The following is a 16,940-nucleotide window of genomic DNA, read 5'->3' as shown; positions in this document are numbered from 1 at the left end:
TAAAAAATGAGTTTGATAGTTAGGTCAAAACATGATCTAATACCATGTAAATGGATAGTATTGTATTATTGAGTGGAAGGGTACAAGATATAATCATTTAACATAATCAAAGGACATAATTAAAAAGATTACACAGAATAATATAATTAATACATACTAGAGTGTTATATCGGGTTGAAAATCATAGGTGATATGATGATGCACTTTTTTTAATAGATGGTGACGAAGGCGGTGGCGATGTAACATTTTCAAAAGCTCCAGCAAAAGGATACAAATCCCACCGGATGAAGCAAAATGGTCTTACAAAAGCACCACCCTTGTTACCACGACAACATTTCTTATAATCAACAACAGTTTTCTTCAGACAAAACTCACAATCCCCTGAAGAAACGTCTGGTGTACATTGTACCATCGCGTATATGGTTTGGAAAGCTGTCAATGAAGCAACCTCAGCTGCATAGTACCTATGCTTAAATGATGATGATTTATGAGTGCTCGAAGCTGCAGTTATCGCACGGGACATTAACTCTTCCCAGATTCTATCAAACACTTTCAAATCAACACCGATAGGTGCGGGATCGGACACTGGTTGAGACGGTTCCATAATGAGCGATCTAGAGAAGGAAATGTTGGAATAACGTACCATACAACAATCTGGCCACACATAACCAACTGTTTGGTTAGGACAACTTCGTAACAAGCCGTCTGTTGAACCTTTGATGCAATCTGAACAAGTCTCTGGTTTAGTTCCAGGGATACACATGCCAATAATCAAGAGTTGACTTTGGCCGATGGAGGTGCTGTAGAAGCCGTTGTGAGTTGTGACCTTAGAAGCAAGAGTAGAGAGAATTAGACGACGGTTTATGTCAAAAGCACTAGTGGGCTTAAAGTATCCATTGAAGCACGTCTGTGCAGAAACAGAATCAAAGGTTATGAGGCAAAACAAAAAAATTTGTAAAAGTAAAGTGTTGATCAGCTCCATTTTCTCAAGGTCAGAACAAAAAACTTGTGTTTAGATGTTCGAAGCTAGAAAGATAAGCATCAAATACCGTGTATATCCTCTTTGAAGAAAATATGAAATTTTATTGACAGTTTCGTTGAATTTTCCATACACCCTAACGTGACAAGAACAGTTTGAAAGAGATGGTTGGGAAAAATTAAGCAAGCTGAATGTGAAATGGTTGTATTAGCAAGTTGGTTCATATTAATATAATTAATATAGTCAACATTTAAGAACTTTTTTAGTGGTTGTATTAGCAAATTAAATGTGGTAATTTATATTGATGTAGTAAATTTGTAGGTGTAGTAGTTTAGGGCTGAGCAATAATACATGTTATCCATATTAGACTCATTCAAGAATATCCAATGTTTTGTTTATATTATTCATGGGTAAAGATCTAATATAGAATATTTAAAGGGCATTTTCAAAAATACTACTTTTGTCTATGCCATTTTTCAAAAAAAACTTTTTATGTTGTCAATTTTCAAAAATACCCATTTTCATATATAAAATAACTAAATTCTAAAACCTAAACATCAAATACTAAATCTTATCCCCTTGAAAATTTACCCTAAATGTAAAATACAGAACTCAAAACTAAAAAAATATCTCAAAATGGACATTTCTAACAAATTCTCAATATTTAATACCCATTTGTTACTTGATCTGTTACCTCTTAACTATTACTCGACTATAATACCCGCTTTATTAATATAATAGAACATATACCTATTTTATGTAGTCTATCCAATTTACAAATGTCCATATATTATTTACAAACATAATGTAACATAAGAAATTAATGGATACAATTTTGATCACTATTTATAGTTTTATGGAGTAAATACATAATATATTGTAAAAATAAAGCGTTTAAGTGAAAAATGTGTTACACCTAGTATGTGAGATAGGTTAATATTGTGAATAAAGGATTAAGTAACATAATGTCGTGTGTTTTATGTCTATAAATTCATACAGATTTAGTTTTGATTGTAAATATGTGTTTTCTTAGTTTGGAATAAATCTATATTTGGTTTTAGTAGAAAAAGTTGTGTAACATTTATATATATATATATATATTTATATATATATATATCACAATATATTTTAAGAATGAAGTAAAGTATAATTTGTTATAGATAGACAAAAGAGGAGGAAGATATTAGTATCTTATTCCAATGAATGAAAGATCCTTTACATAGGAGTACAAAGAAAGAGTTTTGCTTGATGACAAAGTAAACCTAGTTTACGAGTAATTCTATAGACTTCTAGAAGATGGGCCTTATAACGGGCATCCATCTATTATTCATAACACTCCCCATTGGATGTACATTATAATAATCTAACTTAGAATGCGCCAGAAATGCTGCCTCGTTAAAAACCTTACCAGGAAAACCCAATGGGAAAAACCATGGTTAAGGGAAAAAGAGTGCAGCGCGCAACTACTCCCCCTGATGAGTACACATGTTGAGATTTTTGATACGACGTAATCCGAGATGATAAACCAACTTCTTGAAAGTAGCAGTAGGTAGCGCCTTGGTAAATAAGTCCGCCAAATTTTCACTCGAACGAATCTCTAAAACGCATACATCGCCATTTTTCTGCAGGTCGTGTGTGTAGAAAAAATTTGGTAGAATATGCTTTGTTCTATCGCCTTTGATGTATCCGTCTTTAAGTTGTGCGATGCATGCAGCATTGTCTTCATACATAATTGTTGGAGCATCTTTCCCTGCACATATACCACAATCTTCTCGAATATGATGAATTATGGATCTTAACCATACACACTCGCGACTAACTTCATGAATGGCTAAAATTTCTGCGTGATTAGAAGAAGTGGCTGTAATAGTTTGCTTCATAGAACGCCAGGAAATAGCATTACCTCCGCATGTGAATACATATCCTGTTTGCGATCTTGCAGGTAACGAAGTATATGTTTAATCCCATTCCAGTGCCTTCGAGTTGGGCATGAGCTAAATCTTGCTAATAAATTCACCGCAAATGATATATCAGGTCTTGTATGACTAGCGAAGTACATTAATGCCCCTATTGCACTTAAGTATGGTACTTCAGGACCAAGAACTTCTTCATCATTTCCCGAGGGCGGAATGGATATTTTTCACATCAAGTGTTCTTACAACCATTGGACTACTTAAGGGGTGTGCTCCATCCATATAGAACCTTTTAAGCACATTTTCTGTGTATGTCTCTTGATGCACCAAAATACCATTTTTTAGATGTTCAATTTATAGTCCCAAACAAAAATTTGTTTTCCCGAGATCTTTCATCTCAAATTCTCTCTTCAAATATTCTACTGTGAAAGAAATCTCTGTAGGAGTTCCCATGATATTTAAATCATCGACATATACCGCGATTATAACAAATCCTTTCTGAAATCTCCTTATAAATATGCATGGACTAACAGGGTCATTCTTGTAGCCTACTTTTAGTAAGTACTCACTAAGGCGATTATACCACATACGCCCTGACTGTTTTAATCCATAAAGAGATCGATTTAATTTTATGCAGTATTGATCTCGAGAATCAGGTTTCACTGCTTCAGGCAGTTTAAATCCTTCTGGTACATTCATATAAATATCATTTTCCAATGGTCCATATAAACAGGCTGTGACTACATCCATTAAACGTAAATCAAGTCCTTCTTTTATTGCCAGACTAATGAGGAACCTGAAAGTAGTTGCATCCACCACAAGAGAGTATGTCTCTTCATAATCAATTCCAGGTCTCTGTGAAAAACCTTGTGCAACTAAACGTGCTTTATACCTCACAATTTTACCACTTTTATTCTTCTTTCGTACAAAAACCCATTTATGTCCCACTGATTTTACCCCTTTAGGTATACAAACTACTGGTACAAAAACTTTTCTCTTTGCAAGAGATTTTAATTCTGCATCTATTGCTTCATTCCATTTTGGCCAATCACTTCTTTGTGTATACTCTTCAATAGATGTTGGTTCATGATCCTCATCCATAAAATCAACTGCTACATTGTATGCAAACATATCATCGACGTCGATTTGCTTTCGGTTCCATTTTATTCCAGACAAGACATAATTAATTGAGATCTCTTCATTATCAGGTACCTGAATTTCTTTCCTTGTCATGTCTGTCTCTTCCAGAGATTTTTCGTTCATAATTATATCCTCTGTTTCACCATTGCTAATTTCTGCCCCTTTTCTTTTCTGAGGATTTTTATCTTTGGAACCAACAGGTCTACCACGTTTCAAACGTATCTTAGACTCATTAGCAGTTTGATTTTGTCCTTCGGGGATATTTATTCTTACCGGAGTATTTACAGCTGGTATATATGATTTGATTACACTTTTTGGGTCAGCAAACGTGTCTGGCAATTGATTTGCTAAACTCTGTAAATGAATTATCTTTTGGACTTCTAATTCACACTCTTTAGTCCGAGGATCAAGATAAGTCATTGACAATTGATTCCAATTTACATTTTTATCCATCTGTTTATTTTCTCCCCCTAATGTTGGGAAAACAGACTCATTAAAATGACAGTCTGCAAATCGAGCCTTGAATAAATCCCCTGTGGATGACTCAATATACTTTATTATTGATGGAGAATCAAATCCAACATATATTCCCAACCTCCTTTGAGGTCCCATCTTAGTTCGCTGTGGTGGAGCAATTGGAACGTATACAACACATCCAAAAATTTTAAAATGAGAAATATTTGGTTCCTGACCCAGAACTAATTGTGATGGGGAGAACTTATGATGACTTGTTGGTCTGATGCGAATCAGTTCTGCCGCATGTAATATAGCATGTCCCCAAGCAGATATAGGGACCTTTGATTTCATTAGTAATGGTCTAGCAATCAGCTGAAGGCGCTTGATTAGTGATTCTGCTAAGCCATTCTGTGTGTGAACATGTGCTACAAGATGTTCAACACTTATCCCTATAGACATGCAATAGTCATTAAAACCTTGAGATGTGAATTCACCAACATTATCAAGACGGATTTTCTTCAAAGGAAAATCTGGAAAGTGTGCTCGTAGTCTAACCAACTGGGCAAGTAATCTTGCAAATGCTAGGTTTCGAGTTGATAACAAGGATACATGTGACCATCGACTAGATGCGTCAATTAAGACCATAAAATACCTAAAGGTTCCACATGATGGGTGAATAGGCCCACATATATCTACTTGTATGCGTTCCAGAAAGTTAATTTGTTCTGAATTTATCTTTGCTGGCGAAGGTCGTATAATCAACTTGCCTTGTGAACAAGCAACACATGAAAAATCATTAGGAAGAATCTTCGGGTTCTTTAATGAATGACCACATGAATTTGTTATTATCTTTTGCATCATTGTTGTACCGGGGTGACCTAACCGGTCATGCCAAACTTTTAAAATTTCTGTGGACTTCTGGTTTACTATAGCTTTTGCTTCAATTGTATTAATTGTTGTATAGTAAAGCCCAGTGGCAAATGCAGGCAGTCTTTCCACAATATTTTTAGAGCTTTGGGTATTATTTGTGATTTGAAGGTATTCAGTGCTACTTTTGCTCATTGTCTCAATATGGTATCCATTTCTGTGGATATCTTTAAAACTTAATAAGTTTCTATGAGACTTAGGGGAGTATAATGCATCAACAATTTCTAATTTTGTTCCCATAGGCAATGATATATTAGCTCTTCCAGAGCCTTCAATTATCTTTGCACTACCAGTTACGGTACTTACACTTGCTTTTTTCATTATTAAAGAGGAGAAATAACTACTATTTTTTTAAATTGTATGACTAGTTGCACTGTCGGCCAAGCATAAATCTCCACCATTCATTGTTCTTCAAATAAGTAAACAAAAATAAATTAATCTCATATAAGTATTACTTAATTAAAAATATAAGTAGAAATTCATAAATAAATAAATATCTTTATAAATCAACTTTAACCATGTCTCAAATACATAAATGCATAGAATAAAATAAAATAAAAACTGAAATCCAAATAACTAAAACCCAAAGACAATAAAATAAGAGACAAGGTTGAATAAATCTAGCTCGATCAGTTTTTCTCTTCTTCAGGAGGGAAAAGATCGGGAATGTCTAGGTGAGTGAAATCACCAAAGTCAAAATCATCTTCTCCCTCTTCAAACACCATATTTGTCTCCACTTTCCTTCATTGATTGTTGGTAGAGCTCAACAAGATGTTTAGGGGACGACAGGTACGAGACCAATGGTCTTTTCCTCCACAACGGTAACATATATTCGGATATGTTGATTTCTCTTGTTTGTTATCACCTTTGTTTTCCCACTTCTGGTGAGAATGGTTCTTAAACTGAACCCCACGGCCACGGCCTCGACCGTATCCACGGTCTCGACCACGACCACGACCTCGACCGTATCCACGGTCTCGACCACGACCACGGCCTTGACCATTATTATTGGTCTTATCATAAGATGTCACATTCGCTTCAGGGAATGGAGTTGAACCAGAAGGGCGTAGTCCATGATTTTTCAACAACAGCTCATTTTGTTTCTCAGCTACAAAGAGACAAGAAATGAGTTGAGAATACTTCACGAATCCCTTCTCACGGTACTGTGTCTGCAAGACAATGTTATTAGCATGAAAAGTGGAGAATGTTTTCTCCAACTTATCTGCATCCGTGATTTTCTCTCCACATAATTCCAATTTGGAAGTTATTTTGAACAAAGCTGAGTTGTACTCACTTACAGACTTAAAGTCTTGTAATCTCAGGTGAGTCCAATCATAACGAGCCTTAGGTAAGATCACAGTCTTTTGATGATCATACATTTCCTTTAGATCATGCTAAAGCATTTGTGGGTCTTTCACACTCAAGTATTCATTCTTGAGATTCTCATAGAGGTGATGACGAAGGAAAATCATAGCTTTGGACTTGTCCTTGCTTTAAGTTTGATTTCCTTTTTTGATTGTGTCAAGGAGATCTTTTGAATCTAGATGAATCTCAGCATCTAGTGCCCATGCCAAGTAGTTGTCTCCACTGATGTTAAGAACTCCAAATTCAAGACTAATGAGTTTTGACATGACTGAAACAATAATTAAATTTCATAAATATATAACTATTAATCAAGATGAAAATATGCACTTATTAGTGTGCTATATAAATAATTTTTAGAAAGAGCTTAAGAATGAAGATAAATAATAAACAATAAAATAGTAACCGAACGCAATTGCAAAAATCAAAATTGACGTAGAAAAAGCTCAAACAGCAAATTAAGCGTACGTTCATTAATATTTTAGTACACGTAAGTGCATAATTATATCAAAGTCATATATTAAACATTAGATTGACCAAATCAAGACGTAGATGAGTAGGTTATAGTAACAAAATATTGTATTTGATGTAAACTATAAACAGATCTTATATATTCAAATAATACACATAATTATATTTACCAAATAGTAAAGATTTAGATAAATTCTAGTAATAAAATATTAAATCTATAAACAGATCTTCTGTATTTAAAATAAAATAAAGAATAAAATATTATGTAATATATAAGTAGTAATAAAATATATTCAATATTATTATAATAATAATAGATTCTCTTCTTGTGAATCATTGAATCATAGTATGATAATTAAAGAATCAAACAATAAGCCTGATTCTCTTCTTCGTTGAATCATTAAATCATGCTTCACCGATCTATATAATAATAGTCATCGGTTTATGTGTATTGTTTGTTTCAATAAAGGATTGATACGATGAACCATGAGTTGATAATAAACATGGTTCTTAATATAGAACGAAGTAAATAAATAAGTAAGTGCTGATAACATGTTATAGATAAATAAAAGAGAAGAAAAATATTAGTATGTTATTTTAATGAATAAAAGATTTTTTATATAAGAATACAAAAAAAGAGTTTTGTTTGTCTAGTTTACGACTAATTTTATAGACTTCTAGAAATTGGGTCTTATAATAGGCATCTATCTATTATTCATAACATAATTATGTATTTTGGAACTATTAATTTTATGGGGTTCCAAGTTAATTATATGGGACCATTTTGAATATTCCAAATAAGCTAATAATACCTTACAATCTTACACGTCCCAAAACCTCGTTTATAAGTATAAATACTAAATGGGCCAAATGTATTAAATCTATCACTAAACGTTGGGGTTTGGTTTTACACTCCATTATAAAATAAGGTTTGGATGATTTAAATGTAATTAGTGAAATAAAGTAATACTTTTTTTTATGGATATATTTTTGTTTAACAAAACCCCTAAAATAAAGAACTGTAGACGACATCTTCTTAGTTATGATCGAAGAAGCCATGTCTTGTCGGCAGCAATACACCTATCTGTTCTTTGATTTTTTTTTTGATTCTCAAAATTATTAGCAATCAAACGAAGAAGCGCATATGACTCATCTTCATGGGAAGATTCGTGAAACTGTCATCCGAAATTGACTTAACTCTCTTATGAATTCGATAATGAGATTATCCTATTCTGCATATTTGAGTTCTATGTCTGAATTGTTATTTTCATTTTCGTTTATTTTCATATCTTCTGGGTTTTCAATCCTCTCTGTAAATATTGAAAGAACCGTCAATTTATACTTTTGATTTGAGAGATAGATGATTACTCAAATTTTCTGTTGGACTTCGAATTTTACTCCGGTTTGGTTATTCTGTTTACATCAATTTCCATCTTCGGTTATTTGATTTGGATTCTGATTTTTTTTTCTCCGGAACAATAGATTACCAGTTTTGGTTAAAGATAAGAGGTAAAGATATAATCAATTAGATAGGAGTTAAATGTGAATCTCCTTATCTTATTTGAAACAAAGGTTGTCCTTCGTTTTTTTATTGTTCTTTGAATAGCGTTCTCTTTGATTTCATGTAAAATCTGTTTTTCTTTTAGATATGATGGTTAGTATTAAATTAATTCAGATAAAAAACACTATTAAGTTAGTTAAATACCTGTTAATAGTCCAATAAAGAGAAAATATACTAAAAAATGTTGATGACTCTTGAGATAGGTACGGGTCATCACTCAACATATACAGAATTGATAACACAATTTTCACCTAGAGTATCAATTCTCTATGCAGTTGTAGTACAAATGATTATTAATCCAAATAGTTGTTATGCTAGCAGATGAGATATGATCAGAACTATGCAAGTCAAACCAAATAACCAATGAGTTTGATCTAACAATCCTAAACTAAACAAAAAGAATCAAATAAAAAAGAACCACACGACCTAAGCATTCGATGCAAGCATTCGAGTACAGGATCGGGTGGGGTGATCGAGTAGACGAGATGAGTATAAACAACTCGAAGGTATACTCGAAGCAGGTGATCGTGTACCTGTTCTGGTAAGGGATCAAGTTATGAATTAAAATGTAAGCAATCAAGATGCGAAAGCCCCTAAGGATGGAGTAATCGACTCCTAAGCGTTCCTAACCAGTATGGATGTCCTACATGCCTCAAGCAAATATTCCCTAAACAATGAATTTCTAAAATCTTGTTAAAACACTCTCGTGATAGAAACAATCAACCTTGATCACTCCCCTACCCAACTCTCGTTGGAGAAACATGACCAAGCAGGCAATACAAACCGATTCATTATTGTCAATAAACTCCTTACGCATCTAATCTCTTAGGCTAAGTGAGTAACCCTAGATCTTGTAACATCCGCGAACCAAAATTCTGCGTTTTAGGGATGGATGTCGATGGACACCAAGAGTGTTGTCAGTCGACACCACTTATTTCTGGTTTGACCAGATTGAGTTTTTAATCGATTTGGTTCGGTTTGGTTTATGGAAACCATTGAACCGAGTATTAAACGAGGAAAATCGACCTAGGTCGTGTTTTTTTGTTGTTTACGCTGCTTGAGAGAGAGAGAAAGAGGAGAAAACAGTTTCTAAAGGTTCTTGAGAGAGTTTGTGAGATTTCAAGGTGTTTTCGGTGAGATCTTGCTGTGGGAGTGAAGATCTAGGGCTAGGAACATGTTAGAAGGTTGCTGGGAGTGTAGGTTTCATTGTTGTTGGTCTAAATCTTCCTGTAAAGAGGTGAGTGCATGACCATGGCTAATCTAAGCCTTTGATTTCCTTGTTCTTGCTTGTTTGTTGTTGTTTTGTGTGTTTTCTTGCTGGGATTGGTTGCTACAAGTTCCTATGGACGTTTTTAGCTTGGGTTTTGAGTATTGGACGATTTGGAAGAGGTTGGGGAGCGAGATTCGACTCTCGGCTTCGAGCCGATCGTGGTTGCAGAGGGAGTGTCGATCGACACCACTTGGTGTCGGTCGACACCAGCAAATCAGGCATCGATCGACACTGTGGGGTAGTTTCGTTCGACACTTGGTTGGTGTCGGTCGACACTTGGTTGGTGTCGGACGACACCTCCCTTCCAGCGAGATGATGTTTGTTTTCCTGGTTTGTATTTTTTGTTTGTTGTTTGTTTGGAACATTGGAATCACTGTTGCTTGTGTGTATAGCCCAGTAGATGGGAGGATTTCCTCACTAAGTGTTATCAAATACTCATGCATCTCAATTTGTGTTTGTGGTGCAGGTAAAGGCAAAGTGTGATCGTGGAATCAAGGCAATGAAGAGGAGGATGTTCTAGAGACTCGATTGGTTGTTGTCTGGCATTGTTAGGTTGGGTCATTAGAAACATTGCTAGGTTGCTGGTTCTATGTTCCCTAATGTTTGGTTATTGATTATTGGTTATATTTGAAATATTGGTTATTTTATTATTATGGGATAATTATTGGATATTGGTATTTGTTATTCCGCTGTTGATTGTGATTGTGGTTAGGTGGCTAGTAGGTATGGGACCACTAGTTGTAGTTTATTTATTATTATTATTATTTATTATTTATTTAAAAAAAAACGGGTCAGGTCGTTTCAGATCTAATCTCAACCTCTCGGTCTGTTGATAGCATTAAGAACACCAATCTAGAAGGGAATTTATAAAACATAAACAACCAAGCTAAGACATCCTAACCGATCAAGAACACAAAATCGTCTATCCCATCCCTAGAAACTTTGTTTCACTACTCAGATCTCATTACAGAAAACACAAAAGCATAGATAAACGGAAATTGCATTGTATTGAGAATAAGATAGAAATAAAAGAGTACAGAGTATGAATCTAAAAGGATAGCAAAGAAATGTAAAATAAATCCTAACAAAGTGAAAAAGTGTTTGAGTCGCTCAAGATCTCTCTTAGAAGCTCTCGCTCTCTAGTTTTTTTTTTGTCTGCGGCGTGATAGGGCGAGAGGAAGAAGAGGGGGGGGGGTTTATATATGGAAACCCTTTCACCCTAGATGCCCAGTCCTGCCTGAGGGTCTGATACAAGACTCGGTGGTGAGTCTTATATTGGGATAGAGATGATGGCTTCACAAGCTGGCGGTCGCTTCTCTCTTGTGAAGGAAAGATGGTCGATGGTGTAGATCTGACACGATGGCGGTCGCTTCTCTCGTGTGGGATCGATAAAGGGGAAGTGTTGGCGGAGCGAAGTACACCACAGAGATGTGATTGGTCTCTGATACAGTACACGAACTTAGCCCTGTGGAATCTCACACACAAGACAAAGAACAAGCTTATTCTCTTAAGAACACTTAAAGAGAAGAAGAAGAAAATTCAGAGTTTTATTAATATCAAATGTGAAAAATCGTACAACTGCTGCAGGGGGACTTTATAAGAGTCCTTCATCTAGCCCTAAGGCCGAAAAAGAAATGCAAAATAATGCAACAAAGGAAAGCAAATAAAATCAAACACAAACCATTATTTTTGGAAAGTAAATAAACTAATTAAAGAAAATACTAAGCAAACTTGATCTCTCTTGATGAGCACGCCTTCTAGCCGTTGTTGGGGTTGGTGGAACCTGCAAGGATCGAAAATATTGAATAGGACTTACCTGGATGCGATCTAGGCCCAATAGACGTTCAATGAACCACTTCTTGTACTAGTCGATGAACTACTTTAGGGTTCTTGTCTTGTACTGGCTTGTTGGCTTGTTTACTGAAGTAGGGGTCTTCCTGGAGTTCCTCTAGAGTATCTTGATCAGCCTCTTGATGCTCGTTCATGTCCTTTATGTCTTGATCTGGATCTTCACTATCTTGATTTAGGTGTAGCTTGTATCACACGTCTCTTCCAGATCCAATGTCTTCTCTTGGATTCTTGAGGTTCATTGACCTGCCAAAAGAGGTTTCATACCTGGGGAACTGGTTTGATCCAGGCTCATTTGAGTGAAGGCTTCAGCAAGCTCTACCTCAACAATGTGGTCATCTCGGTTGTGGTGGCATGATGGTGGTACAGACCAGTTGACGTCCTTCAGCTCTAGGGAGCTTACAATGTCTTGAACAGCTAGGTTAAACCTCTTCCTTAGCTGTTTAGCCTTTGATCGTGTCACAGGACCTTCTCGTGCTTTTGGTACATGATGTGGTACAGGATCTGGTTCAACGGTTTGGACGGTAGGGTTGATGTCCGCATCAGGGTCTGCTCGAGGCGGTGCTCGAGGATGTGGTCGGGTACTCCTCCACCCAACCCCAAATAAACATTCTTGCCACCTATCTTTCAAAACCGATTCTATTAGCTAGTCCAAATGATTCTAAACTTAGCTAGAACAGTTCTTTGTCGTTCTCAATATTCTCAAGGTTTCACAACCTATAGCGGAATGAAAAGGCCTCACTCAACAATTCACAACAAGATTTGAATGAAAGGTTTGGGCTCAAGGGTAGGAAAATAGAATCGGGTTAAACGAAAAGATTGGTAAAAATTGAGTGTTAACCCGATTTTAGAGTTACCATGAGCAAGTATTCAAATTCAATAAGCAAGACAATTTAATTTCAGTTTAAGTCCAATAATATAGAGATGATTCAATGTTCAAGCAAGTGGAGGAAGCTTTCAAAAGACGCAAGGTGTTAAACAAAGATTTTTCATTTTTTTCCTAAGATTGATCTAGCAACAATGAACTGTGATTAAGGGCTATAACTTCAATCCTACGGTTTGATTTTTAAACAAGGTGGTTTTAATCATTGTCCCCTAAAATGCATATGCAACAATCCTATATGAAGCAATCTAGACTCAATCCTAATATGGAAATGCAACTACATGAACACTCCTTTTATATATATATATATATATATATATATATATATATATTTAAAAATTTTAATTTTTTGGGTTTTTTATGCAAATAGATGCAGACTCTAATGAATAAAACTAACATGCAAAAATTTGAAACAAAAAATAAGAAAATAAAACACAATGTTATATACATTCTCAGACCCTCCCCTAAACTTAAATTACACAGTCCCTTGTGTAAATAAAAGTCTGGAAAAAAATCTGAGAATCACACAAAATGAATCAAAATAAAATGCAATGGTATTAACAATGGTTTGGATGAAAATGGTACCTCATGGGTTGGTGAAGAAGCAGGTTATTGCCGCCTCCATGCTCGCCAAGGTGTACCCAGGGTCGTCACCGACTTCAACAGGCGCCGGTATTCGCTCATCAGAGAGCTCGGTTATGCGCACAGACGATCTGCTCGGACCAGCATCCGAGGGGTTGATCGTGTATGTTGTCGCGTAGGTTGAGAACACTGAGGAAGGAAAAGACTCAAAAAGACGTAAGTTATATTTACAACTCTGCCGTTGGGACTTCCTCCCAAGGGAGCTTGTTTATAGTCCCTAAGCTTGACTTTTGACTCTTATCAGACTGGTGCGGTATCAGTGAGATACAGAGATGTCCCCACCTCTGTGCTCTCATTCGCCATGTATTTCTCCACTCTCTGCCCGTTAACGGTAAACTCAGTCCCATCCTTCCCGAGTAAAGTCACTGCTCCATAGGGCATAACCTCTTTAATTTCGAAGGGTCCTGACCATCTCGACTTGAGCTTCCCGGGGAACAGTCGAAGCTTCAAGTTGAACAGAAGAATTTTGTCTCCAGCTCTTAAATCCTTATGTTGGATCTTTTTGTCATGAAAGGCTTTGATTCTCTCCTTGTAGATCTTCGAAATATCATAAGCCTCCAACCGTATTTAATCGAGTTCGTGGAGATCCATTACTCTTCTTTCTTGAGCAGTCTTTATGTCCAAATTCAGGAGTTTGGTTGTCCAAATCGCTTTATATTCTACCTCAACTGGTAGGTGACAGTTTTTTTCCATAAAGAAGCTGGAAAGGAGTTCGCCCAATCGGTGTTTTGTAAGCTGTCCTATAAGCCTATAACGCATCATCTAGCTTGAATGCCCAATCCTTTTTTGTGATTCCCACAATCTTGGCCAATATTGCCTTGATCTGTTTATTGCCTTGGTTTGCGGGTGGTAAGCTGTTGCAACTTTATGCTTGATCCCGTGCTTCTTTAACAAGCCATCGAAAACTCTGTTAATGAATTGGGTTCCTCCATCATTGATTACTACTCTTGGGATTCCAAATCTTGGGAAAATGATGTTTTTGAACATCCTCGATACGATCTTGTGATCATTTGTCGGGCTGGGAATTGGTTTGACCCATTTTGAGGCATAGTCTACGACTACCATGATGTACATATTTCCATTCGAGGGTGGGTTGAAAGGTCCCATGAAATCTATTCCCCAAACATCGAAAACTTTGACTTCTAGGATCGGCTGTTGAGGCATCTCATTCCTCCTACTGAAGTTACCCATTTTCTTGCATGGATGACACTGGGTTATGAAGAGCTGTATATCTTTGAACATGGTTGGCCACCAGAGACCAGCTTGAAGTATCTTTTGGACGGTTTTGAAGGTAGCGAAATGACCTCCATAGAGTACCAAGGTAGCTTAGCTGTCTCGATTGCCATGAATTTGATCGACCCTATTGGCTCGGGGATCGAGTGATCTATCGTGTGCCTGATCGTATGGCTCATTTCTTCCAAGAATTCGATGTGCTCTTCGGGCATCGAGTCATCTATTGGAACTGGATCCTCGATTCTCATTCTAGACAAATGGTCTGCCACCCCGTTCTCGATTACTTTTTTTATCCAGAATTTCTATGTCGAATTCATGTAGAAGAAGTATCCATCTGAGGAGCCTAGGTTAGGTGTCCTTTTTTGAGTAAATGTACCTTAGGGCGGCATGGTCCATGTAAACAAGTACTTTCGATCCAACCAAGTATCTCTGGAACTTCTCAAACGCAAAAACCACAACAAGGAGCTCTTTTTCAGTTGTCGCATACCTCGTCTGGGCATCGTCCATGGTTCTGCTAGCGTAGTACATCACATGGAGCTTTTTATCATTCCTCTGGCCTAATACTGCCCCTACAGCGTAATCTCATGCGTCGCACATAATCTCGAAAGGATGATCCCAATTGGGTGCTTGAACTATTGGTGCACTCACCAAAGCTTCTTTTATCTTGTTGAAAGCATCCAAACAGTCCTTGTCGACTATAAATTCTGCTTCTTTGCAAAGGAGCCGCATTAACGGTCGGGGATCTTAGAGAAGTCTTTAATAAATCGCCTGTAGAATCCTGCGTGACCTAGGAAGATTCTGACGTCTTTCACCGATTTAGGATGTTGCAGTTGAACCATCACTTCTATCTTAGCCTTGTCAACCTCTATCCCCTTTTCTGAGATCTTGTGGCCCAGGACTATCCCCTCCTGAACCATAAAGTGGCACTTTTCCCAATTTAACACAAGGTTGGTCTCCTCACACCTTTTTAGCACCTTGCAGAGGTTTGAATGACAGGATGAGAAAGAGTCTCCATACAATGAAAAGTCATCCATAAAAACTTCCACCATCTTTTCTATCAAATCCGAGAAGATGGACGTCATGCATCTTTGGAAAGTTGCAGGAGCGTTGCACAAACCGAAGGGCATCCTCTTATAGGCAAAGGTACCATAAGGGCAGATGAATGTCGTTTTCTCCTGGTCGGCAGGATGTATAGGGATTTAGAAAAATCCGTTATACCCGTCAAGAAAGCAGTAGTAGGGGTTGTTTGTGAGCCGTTCAAGCATCTGGTCGATGAAAGGCAGGGGAAAGTGATCTTTCCTAGAGGCCGCATTAAGCTTCCTATAGTCAATACACATTCGATGCCCTGTGATTGTCCTTGTGGGAATCAGCTCATCTTTCTCGTTCTTGACAACAATGATTCCTCCTTTCTTTGGAACGCAGTTCACCGGGGACACCTAAGTACTATTAGAGATTGGGTAGATGACTCCAACATCGAGCAACTTCAGAATTTCCTTTTTCACTACTTCCTTCAGGTTCGGGTTTAGCCGACGCTGAGGTTCTACACTGGAATACGATTCATCCTCTAGGTTTATTCGGTGGGTGCAGAGATCAGGGGATATACCCTTGATGTCGTCTAGAGTGTAGCCTATTGCCCCTCTATAATTTCTTAAATGAGTGCAGAGCAATTTCAGCACTTTTTCAGGCATGCTAGAATTGACGATAACCGGATAAATCGAGTTAGGTCCCAAGAAAGCGTACCTTAGCCCAAACAGGAGAGGTTTGAGTTCTACTTTAGGTGCCTTCAACTCGGACCAATCATCGATGGCTTGTAGGTGTGACTCGGAGTGGTGCTCGATCACCTTGCTCGGTGTATTGGTCGTGGTAGTGATTGGGCTGGTGATCGGGTGGTCTTGTGTTAAGCAGCTGCATGACATGACGGAGGAGATGACAACCGAGTTGCTCAAGCTTTGGTTGTTGAGCATCATCCTCTCCTTTTAAGGTTCCTCCGTGTCTTCACTTAACTCCGGTTCGATGACTTCCCGATAGGTATCGAGCAACTCCTTATAGAGCTCCGTTTCTTGGTGTATGAATCCTTCCTTGCTATCTTTTGTTAGCGCTGTTTGTAAACAATCGTTGATTTGTACTTCTTCAAACGCCTCCTCACACAGTTTTTCTAATTCCTCTATCTAGAAGGTTTGCCCTGCGATTGTGGGCTTTTTCATAGTTTCCCGAATATGAAACTGCATAGTAAGGTCTTCCCCGAGCTTCAGATC

The 16,940-nt window shown here is 37.2% G+C and overlaps 1 protein-coding gene and 1 pseudogene across 1 annotated transcript; both read right to left on the bottom strand.

The window, feature by feature from the left end:
* Positions 1-40: 40 nt before the first annotated feature.
* Positions 41-1,120, bottom strand: LOC104737149 (putative cysteine-rich receptor-like protein kinase At4g11521). The gene has a single exon (XM_019234672.2). The coding sequence runs from the start codon at positions 980-982 to the stop codon at positions 182-184; it is 801 nt and encodes a 266-aa protein (XP_019090217.2). The 5' UTR covers positions 983-1,120; the 3' UTR covers positions 41-181.
* A 4,924-nt stretch (positions 1,121-6,044) lies between these two features.
* LOC147929846 (uncharacterized) lies at positions 6,045-7,046 on the bottom strand (annotated as a pseudogene).
* Positions 7,047-16,940: the final 9,894 nt, after the last annotated feature.

Source organism: Camelina sativa, chromosome 13, assembly GCF_030686135.1.
Source record: "Camelina sativa cultivar CO46 ecotype springtype chromosome 13, ASM3068613v1".
In the NCBI taxonomy this organism is placed as follows: Eukaryota; Viridiplantae; Streptophyta; class Magnoliopsida; order Brassicales; family Brassicaceae; genus Camelina; species Camelina sativa.
The sequence above is the reverse complement of the archived record's forward strand: the minus strand, read 5'-3'. Positions and strand labels throughout refer to the sequence as shown.